Source organism: Bactrocera tryoni, chromosome 4 (assembly GCF_016617805.1).
Source record: "Bactrocera tryoni isolate S06 chromosome 4, CSIRO_BtryS06_freeze2, whole genome shotgun sequence".
Lineage (NCBI taxonomy): Eukaryota > Metazoa > Arthropoda > Insecta > Diptera > Tephritidae > Bactrocera > Bactrocera tryoni.
The window spans coordinates 10,478,925-10,498,010 of record NC_052502.1 but is presented as its reverse complement, the minus strand read 5'-3'; the positions used below and the strand labels follow the sequence as shown (position 1 = coordinate 10,498,010).

The window sequence follows — 19,086 nt, the reverse complement described above, 5'->3', positions numbered from 1 at the left end:
TTCTGACAAGTAAACAAACAAAAACATAAACAATACCACCAACTGTCACCTGCGCGTGTATGACATAATAAGACAAGTGAATGGCAGAGAGCGCAACACACAGAACTCAACTGAGTGTGCGCCAGCCGCCAGCGCTCCAAGATGTTGCGAACGCTCAACAAAAAGCAAACAACAAAGCTACTGGCATTTTCCAAAAAAAAAAAAAAACAATAATGACAATAACAACAGTTGAAGCAAGTGCTCAGGCAGAGCGTGAATGGCTGCGAGAGAGCGTTGAACGCTTAACACGCACATTGCGCTGAGATTGATTTTGGGGTTCAGCTGATGGCAAAGATTGCTTAGCAGCGAGTCATGGCATTTTCACGGCAGGTTAAATAACAGTAAAGTGTGGTAGAAGCTTTTGAACTGGTAACACACATACACACACCAACACTGGGTCAGCCAGTTAGGCAGCAGGCAGGCGAGAAGCATAGCCATAACGACGACGACGACGACGGCAACGAAGAGTTGAGTGATGAGTTGTGTGGAAAACGGCCAGCAAAATTAAGGTAACACTCGGTGGCAACTGGCAGTGTGTGGTGAAAATCGGACGCGAGCGGCAGACAATGTCATGACAAGAGGACCGTCAGTCAGGCAGCTAGCAGTGAAAATGAAAATGCAAAATTCGCTGAAAACAGGAAAGTGACGCAAAAAAATAAAATAAAAATTCAGCAAGCGTTGTGGCGAAGAAGAAGCAGCATTGAAAAAATACGAAAATGTGTTGAATAATACAAGAAAAAATATTTGTGGAAAACAAAAGAAAATATTTTTAATAATTGCAAGCGTGTGTGTGCCATATCAGAAAAAAAAAAATAATAACGCGAGCAATTGTCTCGTTGCTGCATGAAATTGCTCGCAAAGTTGTGTATAAGTGTGTGTAAACGGCATATGCGCTTAACCTAGAAATCGCCAGCGTATTTAGTATAAAGCAAATATATATTATAATAAATTTTTTAGCATACCAATTTATTTAAAAATCATATATGTATACATACAAATAAGTGTAATAAGTATATATGTAAGTGTGTAGATAGTGCTGAGAAACACAGGAAAACCAGAAGCAATAGCCGCAAAGCATTCAAATAAATTAATCGATAACGCTATGTCAATGGAAAGCAATACCCCGGTGGATCCCAGAGTGCAGGCAAGTATCCGCACAGCACGCCAATCAAGTAAAATTAATGCGTACGCACATAAAAATCTATTGTTGAGCATTGTAATTTGTTGAATTCCCTTGAAATGCATTTGCGCGAGATTTTGATGGTCATAAACGGAAATTGTCTTATCTGACAATGACCCGTGATGGGAAGGAAAATAAATAAAAAACGTGAACATATGTACATATGTATGTGTGTATATACGTATGAAGGTAGTGCATGTATGCTCTTGGATGTACAAACATACATACATACATGTAAACATATGTTTCATAATGCCAGCATAGAAAGTGTTTGTTTGCTTTTTTTTGTTTGCTAGTTAGCACAGATGTGCCAAGTTCATTTTAAATGATATATGTATGTACTTATATACAAATATATATACACATAAAGACACATATTTAAGCATAAACGTCAATGCATAGCACTGCTACCGTAGCTTTTTGCCACTATTCAAGTGAACATTAGCATAACTCTTTGTATATATCGTCATCTAAAATGCAAAACAACGTATTTACAAACAAATCGAAATTGAGTTTTTATTGCCTACGATTCACCACAACACAGCATAAAATTTTCAGCTTAGGCTGTCAGATATAACCAAAATATAACCAATATATAACCAATATATAACTAATATAGAACCGACATATAACCAATATATAACAGATACATAACCAATATATAACTAATATAGAACCGACATATAACCAATATATGACAGATACATAACCAATATATAACCTTATATATAACCATTTTATAACCAAAACTCAAATTTTGTTTCAATATGAGTGATTTCTATTATATCGTGTTTCCTTCACCTGTAAACTTTTGAAAAGTGATGTTACGTTATTTTGCATTTTAGGTGACAATAAGTAGGTTTGCTCATATGCATATACCATACAAATTTATACCATATATTTACTTTATATAGGAATTCACATATATTTGTCCTATTTTCGGCAAAGTTGATTTGCTTAAAGATGTCTTTTCGTGTTAATTCCGCTATGCTTGTCCGCTGCTTATGATGTCATTTGTCTAAAAAATTATAGAAACAAGTAGAAAAAATGCTTGGCATACAACTTTATATAGAAATATACATACGCACACATAAAAAAAATACTCACTGAGCAACCAGTTAGTGGATTGCGAAGCTTTTTCACAACTCTTCCACCTTTATGTACATATGTGATTAAAGGATATGCAACGAGCCAACACCCACACAGGTTCCTGAGACGAGCTAATATATTGTTATAACTATACATTAATACACATACATATATGTACTTTAAACGTATACTATGTATACTATATTAAACATACCTATATGCTCATTTATACATAACAACCATTTATATATTTACATATTTATACCGCTCGGCCTATAATAACTCTTTTTAAATAAGTAATATTTTGCTGTTTTTATATATATATACCCACACACATATACTTACATAAATATGTATATTAATTGTATATACCTGTAAGGCCCACCGGAAACTCGCTATATATACACACATACATAAATGACAGTTTTCTTTTGCATACTTTTGCAGGTTGAACTGGAGAAACTGAACACAGCAACAGACAATATCAACAAATATGAAGTGGAACTCGATGTAAGTATTGATTTTGGTCTTACATAATAGTCGCGTATTTAAAAAAATGCTAATCAGGCAGAAACTCGCAAAAAAAATATTAAAATAATATTTATTTGATACATATATAATTATATACTTGTTTTAAAAATGCTTCACAAGCAACGGATGAAAGCAATTTTGGCAGCCATTCATAAGTTCGACGCACGCACACACTTCCATGTATGTGCACATATGGAAAAAGGAGTAGTATGTTAGTATGGGTACATGCTTTACGAAAATATAGTAATCGTTTGTTTTTTTTGCGTCAGAAAAGAGACAAAGAATTGTTTTGAAGGTAAAACAAACTGAATGGTGACTGAAAATAAAGAGGGTGGTTCATGCGAGGATTTTTTAAACACACTGTTTTTTTTCAAACGGTTTAATGAAACATGTCCTTAAAAAATTTATAGCTTGCTATTCCTGTTATAGTTTACCATTGTAGTTATGTACATTAAAAAAATTGTGTTTCACTAATACTTGGAACAAAATAATAGTAAACCGAAAGGATAGATACCGGGAGTTGAAGAGAGACTTCTCCAGCCTGCTGAATGGCGGTGAAAGCATAAATACAGGAGATGGCGAACCCGAATACTCAATTGATGACGATCCGTTCCATTTCCATTTCTCGACCAGGAAGAAGATGTAATAGCAATTACCCGTCTGAAGAACAACTAAGCGACGAGGGCCGATGAATGACCGGCCGAGCTATTCAAACACGGCGGCGAAGAACTGATAAGGAGCATGCATCAGCTTCTTTGTAAAATATGATCGGACGAAAGCATGCTCAACGATTGGAATTTAAGTGTGCTCTACCCAATCCACAAAAAGGGAGACCCCACAATCTGCGCCAACTACCGTGGGATAAGCCTCCTCAACATCGGATATAAGGTTCTATCGAGCGTATTGAGTGAAAGATTAAAGCCTACCGTCGACAAACTAATTGGACCATATCAGTGTAGCTATATGTAGGCCTGGAAAATCAACAACTGACCAGATATTCACCATGCGCTGAATCTTGGAAAAGACCCGTGAAAATAGAATCGACACACACCACCTCTTCGTCGATTTCAAAGCTGCTTTCGACAGCACGTAAAGGAACTGCCTTTATGCCGCTAGGTAAGAATTTGGTATCCCCGCAAAACTAATGCGGCTGTGTAAACTGACATTAAGCAATACCAAAAGCTCCGACAGGAACGGAAAGGACCTCCTTATCGTGCGATTTTTTCAATCTACTGCTGTTGAAAATAATTCGAGCTGCAGAACTTAATCGAGCGGGTACAATCTTTTATAAGAGTGTACAGCTTCTGGCGTATGTCGATGATCTTGATATCATTGGCTTCCAGACTGAATAAGGAAGAAAAGCAAATGTTTCCGGTAGTGAACGAGAGCAAGACGAAATATCTCCTCTCATCATACAAACAGTAATCGCATTCGTGACGTGGCTCCCTCGTCACTGTTGATGGTTATAACTTTGAAGTCGTAAATAATTTCGTCGTCTATCTTGGAACTAGCACTATCATCAACAACAATGGAAAACTCTTGAAATCCAACACCGAAAAACTCTAGCCAACAGGTGCTACTACGGACTGAGTAGGCAATTGAGAAGTAAAGTCCTCTCTCGACGAAAAAAGACCAAACTCTATAAGTCACTCATCATCCCCGTCCTGTATATGGTGCAGAGGCTTGGACGATGTCAACAACTGATGAGTCGACGTTACTAGTTTTCAAACTCCAGCTCTGACAATATTAGACGCAGTAGCCGCCGGGGGAAGCAGAGGAAGAGAAAGACCTCCACTCCACTGGAAAGACCAGGTGAAGAAGGACCTGGCTACACTTGGAATCTCCAAACGACTGGGCGTTATTGTAAACTCGCCTATAACCGCGTGAGTGGTGTCTACACCAAAAAAGAAGAAGAAATAATAATCGTTCAATGAGGTATTCTTAAGAGTATGTGAACGAAACTAAAGCTTTCGACAAGATTAAACCACAATTAATATAATACGATTACATTTGCGGAGTAAACGAAAAGGTGTTTGTTCAATTTTTAGATCCATATCTTCCACGCAATATGCCAAGTTAGGCTACGTATATAAACTGAAAATAAATCGGGTATAGTATTCAGAGGAAAATTATAGATCGAGTTTAACGAGGCAACAACAGTTTGTCGACTCTTTTTTTGAAGTAATTTGATTCAGGGATGTCATTTGTACTGTTCTTCTATAAATGTGAAGAATCTGCTTATGCCGCTCTGGATCCGTTTTGGTCTTGCCAATATTAAAAAATCACATTGCTATGTTACATGAAGGGTCACGAGTAGATGCGCTATCTATTTCTTTGTAGATCTTAAGACATCCAAATTCCTAACAAGTTTATCATAAAGCAAAAATTCTTGAATCCCCTAAAAATCACAGATATCGATTGATATCCGAAAGTGAGTGATGATTGTCTAGCTAGTTTATAAATCTACCTTATGTCTTTCCACAATTTGTAAGGATCAGCAAAGCTTTTCAAGAATTCCACACTTTCTGTTGTTGATTAGCTTAACTAAACAGACATCCAAGGATTTGTTGAAAGGGTTTATTTTACCTTCCAGTTGATCCTTTTCAAAGAGCTCAGCATCTCTTTTCAAAACTGTCTCAAACTATCTTATACATACTTATAGAAACCAATATTTTAAAAATTTTGTTTTTCTACTAATTTTTATACTCTCGCAACAATGTTGCTAAGGAGAGTATTATAGTTTTGTTCACATAACGGTTGTTTGTAAGTCCTAAAACCAAAAGAGTCAGATATAGGGTTATATATACCAAAGTGATCAGGGTGACGAGTAGAGTCGAAATCCGGATATCTGTCTGTCCGTCCGTCTGTCCGTCCGTCCGTCTGTCCGTCTGTCCGTCTGTCCGTCCGTCCGTCCGTCTGTCCGTCCGTCCGTCCGTCCGTCCGTGCAAGTTGTAACTTGAGTAAAAATTGAGATATCATGATGAAACTTTGTTCACGTGTTCCTTGGCTCCATAAGAAGTTTAAGTTCGAAGATGGGCAAAATCGGCATACTGCCACGCCCACAAAATGGCGGAAACCGAAAACCTATAAAATGTCATAACTAATCCATAAATAAAGATATTAAAGTGAAATTTGGCACAAAGGATCGCATTAGGGAGGGGCATATTTGGTCGCAATTTTTTTGGAAAAGTGGGCGTGGCCCCGCCCCTACTAAGTTTTTTGTATATATCTCGAAAACTACTATAGCTATGTCAACCAAACTCTACAGAGTCGTTTTCTTCAGGTATTTCCATATACAGTTCAAAAATGGAAGAAATCGGATAATAACCACGCCCACCTCTCATACAAAGGTTATGTTGAAAATCACTAAAAGTGCATTAACGGACTAACAAAAAACGTCAGAAAGACTAAATTTTACTGAAGAAATTGCAGAAGGAAGCTTGACCCAGGCTTTTTTTAATTGAAAATGGGCGTGGCGTCGCCCACTTATGGACCAAAAACCATATCTCAGGAACTACTCAACCGATTTCAATGAAATTCGGTATATAATATTTTCTTAACACCCTGATGACATCTACGAAATATGGGTGAAATCGGTTCACAACCACGCCTTCTTCCAATATAACGCTATTTTGAATTCCATCTGATGCCTTCTCTGTATAATACATATATACATTAGGAACCAATGATGATAGCGGAATAAAACTTTACAAAAATACGGTATTTGAAAAATATGTAAATGACGTATAATGAAATCTCGATTATCACTTTATCATGCGAGAGTATAAAATGTTCGGTGACACCCGAACTTAGCCCTTCCTTACTTGTTTTAGTACAGATTCAATGCAACTCTACGAATTATCGCACAAAGACCTAAAGTGGTACTTTTCGTAGCACAATTAATCTTAAATGATTCCTTTACAAAACAATAATCACTACCAATTAGGCACACTATTTTAGTTTACTTAACGTGAAGTTTATATGTAAACATACCCAACACACATACTCATATTTATACATATGTACATCTACCTGAATATATGTACATATTTATTCACAGTGAGTTCAAGTGCCGTCTCACTTCGCCGTTTATTGCTACTTTAAGCCAACTTAAGTAGTTAACCCTTAGCAGATAATTAAAATGGCTTAAGCCGGCTTCACATGACAGTAACATTGTCAATAATCATCACAACAACAATAGCAGTGGATTCAATAAGTGTGCGACCCATTTGTATTACATGTGGCCACATACGAGTTAATTAAATTTCGAGTGTCATCGAAGATTTCATTTTGAACGTGAGTTACTCAAGTGGATGCCAAAAGCTTTGCACCTACTTGAAAGCTTATCGTTCAAATTTTGTAGAAAAGTATTAGTGCGGACATTAGAACCGGTCAATTTTGTTTATATAATGGCGTATGCGGGAAATATTCTACGGACCATAGTGAATAACTTTGCTTAGGAGACGATGAGTCAAAAACCGGTTTCGAGCCAGCAATTTTCAAGGCGGAATATAAGAATTTAAGAATATACAACATATTCCTATTTTAAAGGTCTAATAAGGTATGTTTTCACACAAGGAAATGCAAAATTTGTCAGTCAAATTTGGATGGGAATCAAAAAAGATCCGCTTTTATAGCAAATTTAGACGATCGATTCGTTCGATCCAGAATTTTTAAATAAATAGACTCTTTTCGCCTTGTAGCAGGATTGCTCCGTATCCTCCTGACTTGTGCTGACATTGAGTCCACCTCGGATCCGGAGGAATTTTTCTGCTGCGTCTGCGTCTAGAGAAGACATTAAGTTTGTCCCTCCGAACTCACTGTATACCGCTAATATGACGTCACACTAGCATTTCTTTAAGGAGCGAACTGATAGCCTAAAAAAGGCGAGTTTTAGAAATTGAAAAAAAACTGCTGTATACACTCGGCGAAAAAAAAACCCACGCAGTCGAAAATTTTCTAATATTCCTATTTTGAACTGTCAATATTTGCTCAAAATTCACTATTTGTCTTATTTGGCTGTTTTGTCATGCGGCTACATTATTTTACTTTTATTGTTAAAAGCGTTAGCGTCCGCACGTGTTTATTACAGAATTTGCGGTATTTTCTTTTGAATAAGTTGTGAAAACAAGTAAAGTTGAACATGGTGGGGTCAACAAAAAAGAAATCAGAAATCGTAGCTTTATATAAAATAAATTATCCAAAGGTCAAATAGCTCGTGAAATGGGCATAAGGGATTAGAACGTGCGTATTATAATTAAAAATTATACGTATTTTAATTGATTAGCTCGAAAAAAGGGCAGTGGACGTCCGAAAACAGTAAAACCTCGTCAAGAACGACAAATTAAACGGATGTGCATTAGTGATCGCTTTAAATATGCTGGAACAATCAATGACACATTTTATGAAACCACTGGGGTAAAATTAACTACAAGTTCTTTGCAAGATGTGCTGAATAATCTCGGAGTCCGACCGCGACGTCCAGCAAAAAAGCCACTTCTCAACACGCGAATGAAGAAACAGCGACTAGAGTGGGCAAAATTACACAAAACTTGGACTACATCAGATTAGGGAAATGTTATTTTTTCTGATGAATCGAAATTTAATTTGTTGGAACCCGACGGAAATGCCACAGTGCGTCGTAGGAAAGGGGAGCGTTTTTTCGAAAACTGTATTTGGCCCACCGGAAAGCATTCGCCTTATTTAATGGTGTGGGGAGCTGTAACCAAGTTTGGTGTTGGGCCGCTAATTATTCTAAAAAGATCTGTGAATGCCGAAATATAAATTGGAATTTTGAGAGAAGGCGTTTTGCCAACTATTGAACAGCTGTCCGAACACGCCCAAAAAATTTATTTTCAGGATATTTCAGCCCCTTGTCATAGAGCCAAAGCGGTAAGCAAAGCTAACAATATTGAAATAGATTTTTCAATAATTTATTACAAACACTTACAGGTTTCAAAACAAAAAGATTTTTGTGGAATAATGTGTCTCACGTGGCCAGGAAACAGTCCAGATCTCAATCCAATTGAGAACTGCTGGCATTATTTGGGCAAAATGATGGGCAAAATGATAAGAGAAAAGCGTTCAAAAAGTCTAAAAGAAATAGAAAACATTATTGAAGCTGTGCCAAATGAAGAAATCAATAAAAATTATCTTCAACGGCTTTTTGAATCGATGCTTAAACAAATATCCGAGGTTATTAGAAGGAGGGGGTGTTCTAACAAATACTAAGAATTTTTTTATGCAAAATTTGTTATTTTGATTCGTTATGTATTCTAATGCTAAATAAAAATCATATAAAACATAAAATATGTAAATAACTTGTTCAAAAATTACATTATTGCTCATAACAAAATTTACTTCTGTGGTTTGTTATATGTGTGTTTTTACATTTTTCACTATAACAAGTGTTAAACTATAAGTTTTTTATATAAAAATGCTTGAACCATAAACTAAATAAAAGTGGTTGATCCTCAAAGAAAAATGTTTAACTTAGAATAATATGAATCCAAGTTTTGCGCTATATAAAAGCACTCTGTATAGTGCGTGGGTTTTTTTTTCGCCGAGTGTATATTGTTTTAAAATGTTATATACATATTAAAATGCACAGTAAAATTTTTTACGAAAAAAATTTAATAGTTTCCGAATTATACACGACTCCGATGGCGCTAAAAAGTGATCCTCCACTGCTGTCATTGTGGCGACTTTTGAAAAAATATCTTGATCCACATCCTTAGAAGATCAAATTGACGCAAGAACTGAAGCCGCTTGACCACCAGAATTGTCGTATGAACGCGAATTGTGCTGTGCAACAAGTTGAAAATGATCCAGGTTTCTTCGAAAAATCATCTTCAGCGATGAGGCTCATATCCTGCTGAATCTACTCCATGAGGTTTGATGAGGTTCATGGGCCGACCTGATGACCAAAACCGGCACGTTACCTTGAATGGGAATTGGTACCGCTCAATAAAAACCGAATATTTTGGCACGAATTGAAATGTGGTTCGAAAAGGACGGCACCACAAGCCACACAACGAAGGTCACAATCCATTTATTGAAAGCCAAGTTCGATTAACGAGTTATCTCACGAAATGGCACAATCAATTGCCTCGCCTCGCCCTGGTCGTGCGATTTGACGCCGTTAGACTCTATCCTGTGGATCTACGTGAAGTCTATGGTCTATGCCAACAAGCAAGCGACGATTGTTGAACTTCGTACTAATATCGAACGTAAATTGCAGCAGTATCGGACGATTTATGCTTGAAAACCGTCGAAAATTGGGTTCAGCATCTGGACTACTGCAAGCGTGCTCGTGGTGGCCATGCAAAAGATATCGGGTTCCATAAATAATGGCATCAAATGCTCTTTCACAGGAATAAAGAATTTCATTGATATTCCAAACCGATTTTGTTTCATTTAAAAATAATATTTAAAAATATCGCTCTTATTGAAAAACCCGTTACTTCATCCGATAAAGTGCTTGGATCTGTCACCTTTTACGTGCTTGATAGGATGTCACAGAAACTTTTTAGTTATGCATATAATTTTATGGCATTTATTTGAACAAAATGTCAGCCAAATGGCCAAGGCGGCGCCGTTTGCAAATCTTCAGCCGTTTACGTCAATTTTCGATGACCCGGTACAGCATTTCAGCTGGAATTTCGGCTACTGTAAACAGGATGTTGTCCTCGAGCATTGCTGATTTATTGAAGTAAGCCTTTGATTTAACATACCCTTAGAGAAAATATAATCTATAGGCGTTAAATCGCATGATGTTGACGGGTATTTGGCTGGGCGTTTCTCGAAATTAGCAAGTCACTAATCTTTGCACGCAATGTCTTCATGTTTAGATGTGAAACATGAGGCGGCGCATCGTCTTGCTGGAAATAGAGCTCGTTCGCGTCGATTTCATTAAATTCCAGGAAAAAAGTGGGTCAACATCCTTTCCCTTGCCAGGCATTTCCTGTCCCATTTCCAAAGAAATAAGACCCGCTGATGCCGCCATACCACTCTACGCACCAAACAGTCAATTTTTGGGTATACAATTACGTTTCCTGAACCACACGAGGGTTTGACTTTTCCCAATAGCGACGAAACGAAGCCATTAAACCAGAAATGGGCTTCATTTGAGAAGATGATTTTTAGATGAACTTGTGGAGAATGTGAATTTGCATAATAATCTTGGACAATTTTCAAGCGTTATACCAAAATGAAATGTGAAATGATGAAGTGACAAACCTCATTGAATACATTGACAAAGTTTTACACAAATCCGTAAAGAACTTGGACTGTCAAAATCACGCTGTTGTTGTTGTTGTTGTAGCGGCAGAATTCCGTCGAGTTGACAGTCCTTGGCCGGATAAAAATCCGGATTCGTTCCGGTTTCATAGACCCAACTGTCGTGTGAATGTCAAAATCACGTCATCTCTCTTGGTACATATAATCAGGGTAATGAGTTGACTCGATTTAGCTATATCTATCTGTCTGTCTGTATGTATTTACGCCAACTAGTCTCTGAACAAATTGTTTAGATCGCACCATTATATATAGGTTTGGTTAGGTAGGCCAATGAGCCACGCATAGACAACTTTTGGTTCTTTGCTATACAAGATGGAGTTATTAGGTCCATGAGGAGTAGTCAACTTTTGGGATACCTGCGCTTGACGCACAGACTTTGTGGCCTCGCTATCGATACCTTTTCCAGTACCATTATATGTACATACATATGTAGCTGTCATACAAACTGACGCATCAAAATGAAGTTCTCGCTTAGAAAACTTTTTATTTGTGAAGGGTTTCATAACTTCGGTGCAATCGAAGTTAACATTCTTCTTGTTTAATAATCATTTTCTATTTGTAGAACCTTGTCTTCTTATATTTAAGAAGTATGTACATAAGAATATGAATAATTTATAATAAATTAATGGAAAATATTCAAATATTAGAAACAGTTCCAATAAAGCTTTGCCAGATGTCCGAAACATGCCATAGCGAAGATAAATACACATATATAGTACATATGTGTGTGTGGCTTAATAAAGCGGCGCCCTAATTGCTTTCATTTAATTCAGTTATAAAAGCATTTTGTAATAAATGTAACCATATGCGATAAAAAGCATTTTGCAGCAATTCATACACACACACACACATGCAAACACAAACACATACAAACATATATATTATATGCAATTATTTATTTTGCGATATTGCACCGTTAGGAGGCGAAATGTGATTTCAAGCGTATCTTGGCGGAGAGCGAGGTGCGCATCAAGCAGGCCGCACACAAATTGGGCAACTCCATCGAGGCGGCGAAACCCTACTATGAGTCGCGCATCTATGCAGCGCAAGTGAGTACCGTTAAATGCAATCAAATGCAATGTAATCGATAAATATATCTACTATAATATTTCCTCTTTCATTTTTTCGCTACACGTGGATTTTTCAATGTAACTCTGTGTGTGTGTGTTTGCTTGTGCCTTGTAGTTGGCAAAGGAGACACAACAAGCGGCAGTCAATTACGAGAAGGCCAAATCGATACATTCCGCTGCCAAGGAGATGGTCTATTTGGCCGAGCAGGGGCTGGGTGAGAAAGCGACGTTGGACACCGCCTGCCAAGAAATGCTCAGTCATGCTACCAGTAAGACAAACAACAACAATGCAAACACATTATAGCATGTTGCTTTGGAAAAAAGTTGTAATTTGCATTTCCTTCTCCATTTCGTTTCTTTCTTCTTTGTGTTTTTTTGTTTTTGCGCCACAGCCAAAGTGAATCAGTCACAGGTGGAGGTGACGGATGCTAGGAATACGCTGAAAATGTGTCAGCTCAAGTTGGAAGTGGCCAATAATCGTGTGGGCAAATTGCAGGGTCAACTAAAGCAGGCCATACGCGCGTCGAGGTGAGTCCATGTCCTGATGCTCGTTTTATCGCACTGTAAATCATTACGCAAACGATTGCTCGCACGCAGTTATCTGCACACACTCGTAAATTGTGGCATATTAGCGCACATTACGCACACATACATACATACATATCTGTTAAGTTTGGTTGCATTTTTTTTAGTTCGAACGCGATATCTTGGAGTAGGCGCGATTACGATTGCGCAATCGTCATTACATTTTTTTGTTTTGTTTTTGTAGAATGTTAATCAGCGCCATCGTATGCAAGTGAGAAATATTATTTGATTACACTGACCTTCGTTAAAAGTTTTTATTCTTCTTTATACAATTTTTTTTTGTGTTTGTGGTTATTTTGACCCAGTTTTAGAATTTCAGTTACACCCCCTCGTATCTAATTATCAGAATCTAACCAAATTGTTCAAGTTCATTTCCCGTAATATCGAAAGATTTGAAAAGAAAGACTGTGAGTAGTACGCTATGCTAATTTTCTACCAGGGTTGCTGTGTATATTTCTAGTTCCCAATGGAAAAATGTTTACTGGTTTTGGAAGAAGGATTCATTCTTTATAAAAATATTCGTTATAATGACAAATACTTTGTGACAAAAAAACACCCGGCAGTTCTAATTAAATTCGCCGGATAAATGATATTTCACCGTTCGGTACATCTCGGAAGCGCGTTACGATTTTTACAATGGATAAAAATATCGAACAAAGAATTTGTCTCAAACTTTGTATTTGTAATCAAATCGTGTGCGGAATCATTGTGAATATTGGAAAAGGATTACGGTGATTCAGTTTTATCAAAAACACACAAGTGTTGAAGAGATGGCAAGAGAGCTCGACATCTCACGCGAGTCCGTTTGAATGAATTTGGCGAATGTTTTGGGATATGAAACGCGTTCTTGCGCGATTCGTCCCGATAAAGCTGAATTTTTTTCAAAAAAAGTACCATAAACAGGTGTCTTTGGACATGCTTGATCGAGCGAGTTCCGATCTCACATTCATGGGGAGTATTAAAACTGCCGAAGAGGCATGGGCTTATAAGTTTGACATGCATACAAGTCAACAATCATCGGAATGGAGGGGGAAAAAACGAACCGAAACCAAAAAGGCCACGCCAAAGCCGCTCAACAATCAAGGTAATGCTTATTGTATTTTCGATATTCGTGGTTTGTTGCATCATGAATTTGTTCTGGAGGGACAGACGGTCAATGAGGAGTTCAATTTGGCCGTAATGGGGCGTTTGAGTGAGAATATCCGTCGAAAACGGCCAGAATTGTGGAAGACCAATTAATGGATTTTACCATCGCATGTCACCAAATTTAAAGCCAAAAACACAATGTATACCACCGATCAACAACCGTATTCGTCAGATTTGGCTCGGTGTGATTTTTTCTTGTTCCCCAAACTGCAATTGCCGCTCCGTGGAACCCGTTTTCAGTCGATCAAAGAGATAAAACAAAATTCACTGAAAGAGCTGTAGGTCATCCCAAAAATGGATGCATGAAATGAATTAATGGCCGAACAACTCTTGGCTCCTTCTTCACAATAATGCACGATGTCATACTGCATTGGTTCGTCGTGACATTTTGTAAAAAACTCGACTCATTTCGTTCCCCAACCGCATTATATGCCTGGTTTTCCTCTGAGCGATTTTTGGCTATTCAACAAACTCAAAAGGCCAAGGCTGGCATGCAGTTTCAACACACTTGAGAAGATAAAAACCGAATGGAGTAAGATCTTGAAGGCTATGCCGAAGAAAATACTATTCCGACTGTTTCGACGACTGGAAAATGTTTGCAATAAATTTAAGGTTCTAATAATAAGAAAATTCGCAAAAGGACATGTAGAAATCGCTTGGTGACAGGTCCGGACTTAAAGGCGGATGTATAGGAACCACCGAAACTTCTGTCGATGTGTGTGGTATAGTGAAGGAATACAATTGCTCTCCTTTTGGCCAAAGCTGTTCACTTCTCGGCTATTTCTTCCTTCAGATGGTTTAATGGTTGATGTACAAATTAAGAGTTGGTGCTTAGGCGGTAGATCATGGCTGATCATTTTCTGCCAACCCCACCAAATATATTGTAAAACCTTCCTGACCGTCATTCAAGGCTTGGCCACCGCTTGTGCCAGCTTAACGCGATTCGAACCTGACCATTTTCGCTTGAAGCTGTCTTTTTCGTCAACAGAACCATCTGCTTCAGTATTGGATCGATTTTGTTGTGATTCAGCAGCAATTCCCAGCTGGAAATACAGCCCTTTTGTGACGAACAGTTGGACAGTATGATTTTCCATATTTTTTCGATATTTTCGATTGGTCTTCCAGATCGTAGTGCAACCTAGAAATCAAAATTACCAGAACGGAAACGACGAAACAGTAGCAGCACTATAAACAATGTTCAGATTTTCAGCCGCCTGGCTTGCGTATTCGCCTTTACCGATACAGAGTCAAACAATCACAAAACTGTCCGAGAAGTGTTTTTCGCATTTTTTTCTTTTTCTAGCGTCTTATAGCGTAAACCCCTCGAATTTATACAGCACGAGATATAGATTATCACAGAGAGTTTTTGAAAAAAAATGGATTTCTTTTACTAGACCTTATATAGGACGATAGTAGTTTTGTTCAAGAGCTAGGAGATCAGTTTGATAATATTTTAGAGAAACTGTAGAAGACTCTAATCTAGAATCTCAAATTAAGCTTACGATCAAGTTAATACATCTGGCTCGTATGATGAATTTGCGCTTTCAGTAGCCAAATTTTTTAATATCCTACTAACTTCTTTATATTTTTGTAAACGCATGTGTATATATCAGTATAAAACGTCACATTTGGTATAAGTTTTTCAAAATAAACTTGCTACTTTATCATTATGCTAGACACCATCTTTCTCACGCTTGGTTTTCAACTTAATTTTTATGTATAATTTATTTTCAGTATTTTAATTTTTAACTTTTAGTTTAAGCCTTAGACGAGACTTACTTGAAATGAACGCTTTGGTTTATCAGCAACGTTGCAATTGTTTGTAAGTATCAACACACTGACTGCACGCTTAAGAAAGACTACTAGACACTCAAAATTTAGGACACTATGCATTTTTGGTTTCCTTGGACACTTGTAGATTACATACAAATTCTTTTAGTTTGCTCACTATTTGCCAAACTTCTAATATGTCTTTCCATGCCGCTCCACAGGCCCTTCTACGAGGCGCGCGCCAACTATAACGGACTGCTGAAAGCGCAAAAGCAAAAAATCAATGAACTGGAAAGCCGCGTGACCGAGGCGAAAATGACTTACAATGAGGCGTTGAAGAACCTCGAACAGATCTCTGAAGACATACACCGACAGCGGCAGGAGCAACGCGACCTGCTCAATGACACACTCTTGCCACAGCTGTGCGCCGTCAATAACGCCGCGGCAACAGCGCAAAGCTATCAACACTTTCCGCGCGAAGAGTTGGACGCAGCCGAGGAGTATCTGCAATTGCCCGCGAAGCTCAGCACACAGTCCAGTCCAGTGCATCAGCGGCGCTTCGACGAGCACGAATGTCCACACTTGCTGCAAGACTTTCCAACGCTCAATCTGAGGGAGGTAAGCGCTGCCATGATCCAAAAATCTATTATTTATATTATATGTCTGTTTACTATTGCTTTCGCGCCGACGCAGAAACTCTCCACAAGCGGCGGCATGCACAAGTCGGCCAGCACCAGCGCCACCGGCGACAGTCTCTTCGGCCACACACCGCTGCACGGACCATACGAAGTGAAGTCGAGCGGCAACAGCAGCAGTGGCGGTGGCGCCGGCAGCGGCAGCGCGCACGATGCCAGCTCGAGCACCGGCGCCGACGCCGACGACAATGACGATATCGAGCAATGGACTGAAATACGGCTGTCACACTCGGAGAGCACAAGTTCCAGTTACTCCAACCAATCGCTGCTGCACGATCAGCCAGGCGGCGGCGGCGCTGAGGATGCGCAATCGCATCACTCATCATCGTCCTCCTCGGACGAGCCGAAACGCAAAGTCACCTGTACGACGATCTTCCACGAGGATCAGCTGAACAAAAAGCAAAGCTTAAGCCAATGGCTGTCGCGTTCGAATAGCTTGAAGATGTCCGGTCGACGCCAGAGCCTTGATTTACTGATCGATGCGGGCGACAAGGTAAAGGATGTGTTTAGTTTCGGTTTCCAAAAAGTGGGGAAATCGCTGGAGCGACGCAACAGCGAATCGGAGATGAATGCCGAGAATGCGGACGGCAATGCGAGCGGTGCGGCGGCTGCGGGCGCGGCGAGCGGCGGCAAAACCTCATCGGCTGGCGATTTCTTCCTCTTCTCCAGGTCAGTAGGCGGTGGTGCTGCTGCCAGCAACAGCGCCACCAGTAGAGCTTTGCTTAAAAAGTCTGGACTGCTGAGCACACTGCAAAATCGCTTCACCAAATTGATTTAATTCGCGTAAAGCATTTTTCGTTGGCCAAAAAAAAAATATAAAAATTAAGCGCATACATACATACATACGCAGTAGTTTGTAATGATTCGCATAAATGGAATTTTTTTGAAATCTGTGCGGTCAGCTTGTAGCATTTATTTACCAAATCGTTTACGCATGCATGCATAACGGCATTCGTTCGCTTATATTCACATACATACATACATGCAGACGAGCATTGCGGTGACTTACCGCAAGCATTTAGTTGAATTCGGCGCACTGCTTGTATTTTAAGCAAAATTTGAAACTGAAATATCAAAAATTATTAAGAATTTATAAAAAATAATAAAAAAAAACGTTTGCAACTTAAGAAGTTGTTAGCAAATTTGAAAGCAATGTCGGACAATATTGATTTGCAAAACAGCATAATGTTGAAAATGCACATAACTGTATGTTTACATAACTGTATCGGTGTACGAGAGCGGAAAATAGAAAATTGTTAAAAATTGCATGTTGAATTTAAAGGAAATTGTTACTTGTTCCAGTTGTTTGCTATTCAAATTTGTAGACAACTACATAATTATATAATTACATGCATACGCATTGGTAACTGATCAGCCAAATATATTAATCGCACAATGTTATCATATACACATACCTATAGAGTTACATAATGCATTGCATATTTTTTACAAATCAATAATATGTAGTTGGAATGCACAAAAAAAGCAAATTACTAAATTATTATATGAAATTTATATATAACTAGCTACATATATACTAATACTAGTATGTACATGCATACATATACTACAAATTGAATTAACCTTTAAATGCAATTAAAGCGCAGTACAAATTTTTTTATGTGTACTCTTTTATATGTATGTGTGTAACTGTAAACAACAAATGAAAAATTACATTTCAGGTCGTCAGAGCCGAAAGAGCTGCTCTCCGACGAGCAGGTCGAGAATTTATTGTTGAATCCCAGCCTGGATGAGAATGGTGTGATAATTGTTGAGCAACTTAAATCGCCGTTACAACAGCCAAATCCCTATGGCATGGCTGCCACGCCGACCACTACAACAACCACAACCACTTTGCTCTTCTAAGCGTTAATTAGCGTTAAAGCATAATGTTTAATAAAAAAAAAAATAGCAGCAACTTTCGTCTTAGAATTCATACAAATAGTTTAAGCATCCAAAATTGGTCATATGTGAACATGAGAAAACATATCATTTATGGGATTTCGTAGCTTGAAAAATATGCGGCGTTTATGCAAACCATACTATATAGTAATAATAGTGCGGCGGGGTTAGCAAATTAGCTTGAATTGTATGAGTTCAAATTTCTTTAATTATAATTACTTTTGTGACACAGTTGCATTTACAGTACAATATTATTATGTAATTACAAAATTGTGTGCTTGATAGCATTAAATATTTTTTTTAAATATTAAAATAGTATTTAAACAAATTAATGTAGTTTTTGAATTAGCGCGTAAAGTGATAAATGCATTTTCAGTTAAATATTAAAATAATTTGCATTAAAACGCTTGAAAGGAGCTTACAATTAATTACTGAGATCAAAAATTTTTAATTTCAAATATATAATATACTATATAATGTCTAATAATTATCATAAAAAGTAAACAAACTCGACTGCAATTACTAAAAAAACTTTTTTTGCGCTAATTTTAAATTTTTTGTGTTAATTCTTTAATTAATTTTACAAATTGGCACAATAAATTGCCAATAGATGACATTTTATTAACTAAAGTTCTCTGTGTAAACGCATTTTTATGCTGGAAGCACAGTTTAGGCGCCACTAAGCATAAGCATTGTCAGTTTGTGCATACATTATAAATGCTAAATCTATTTTTATGCGTACCAAATTGTATGAAAATATAAAGTATATCTTACTTACTAT

General features: G+C 37.8%; 1 protein-coding gene across 1 annotated transcript; it reads left to right on the top strand.

The window, feature by feature from the left end:
• The first annotated feature begins 330 nt into the window (after positions 1–330).
• Positions 331–18,312, top strand: LOC120774866 (SH3 domain-binding protein 5). Its single transcript, XM_040104696.1, has 8 exons — positions 331–1,183; positions 2,756–2,818; positions 12,058–12,186; positions 12,323–12,476; positions 12,600–12,735; positions 15,930–16,326; positions 16,402–17,072; positions 18,086–18,312. Exons 1-8 carry the CDS (start codon positions 1,142–1,144, stop codon positions 18,267–18,269), a joined length of 1,776 nt encoding a protein of 591 aa, XP_039960630.1. The 5' UTR covers positions 331–1,141; the 3' UTR covers positions 18,270–18,312.
• Positions 18,313–19,086: the final 774 nt, after the last annotated feature.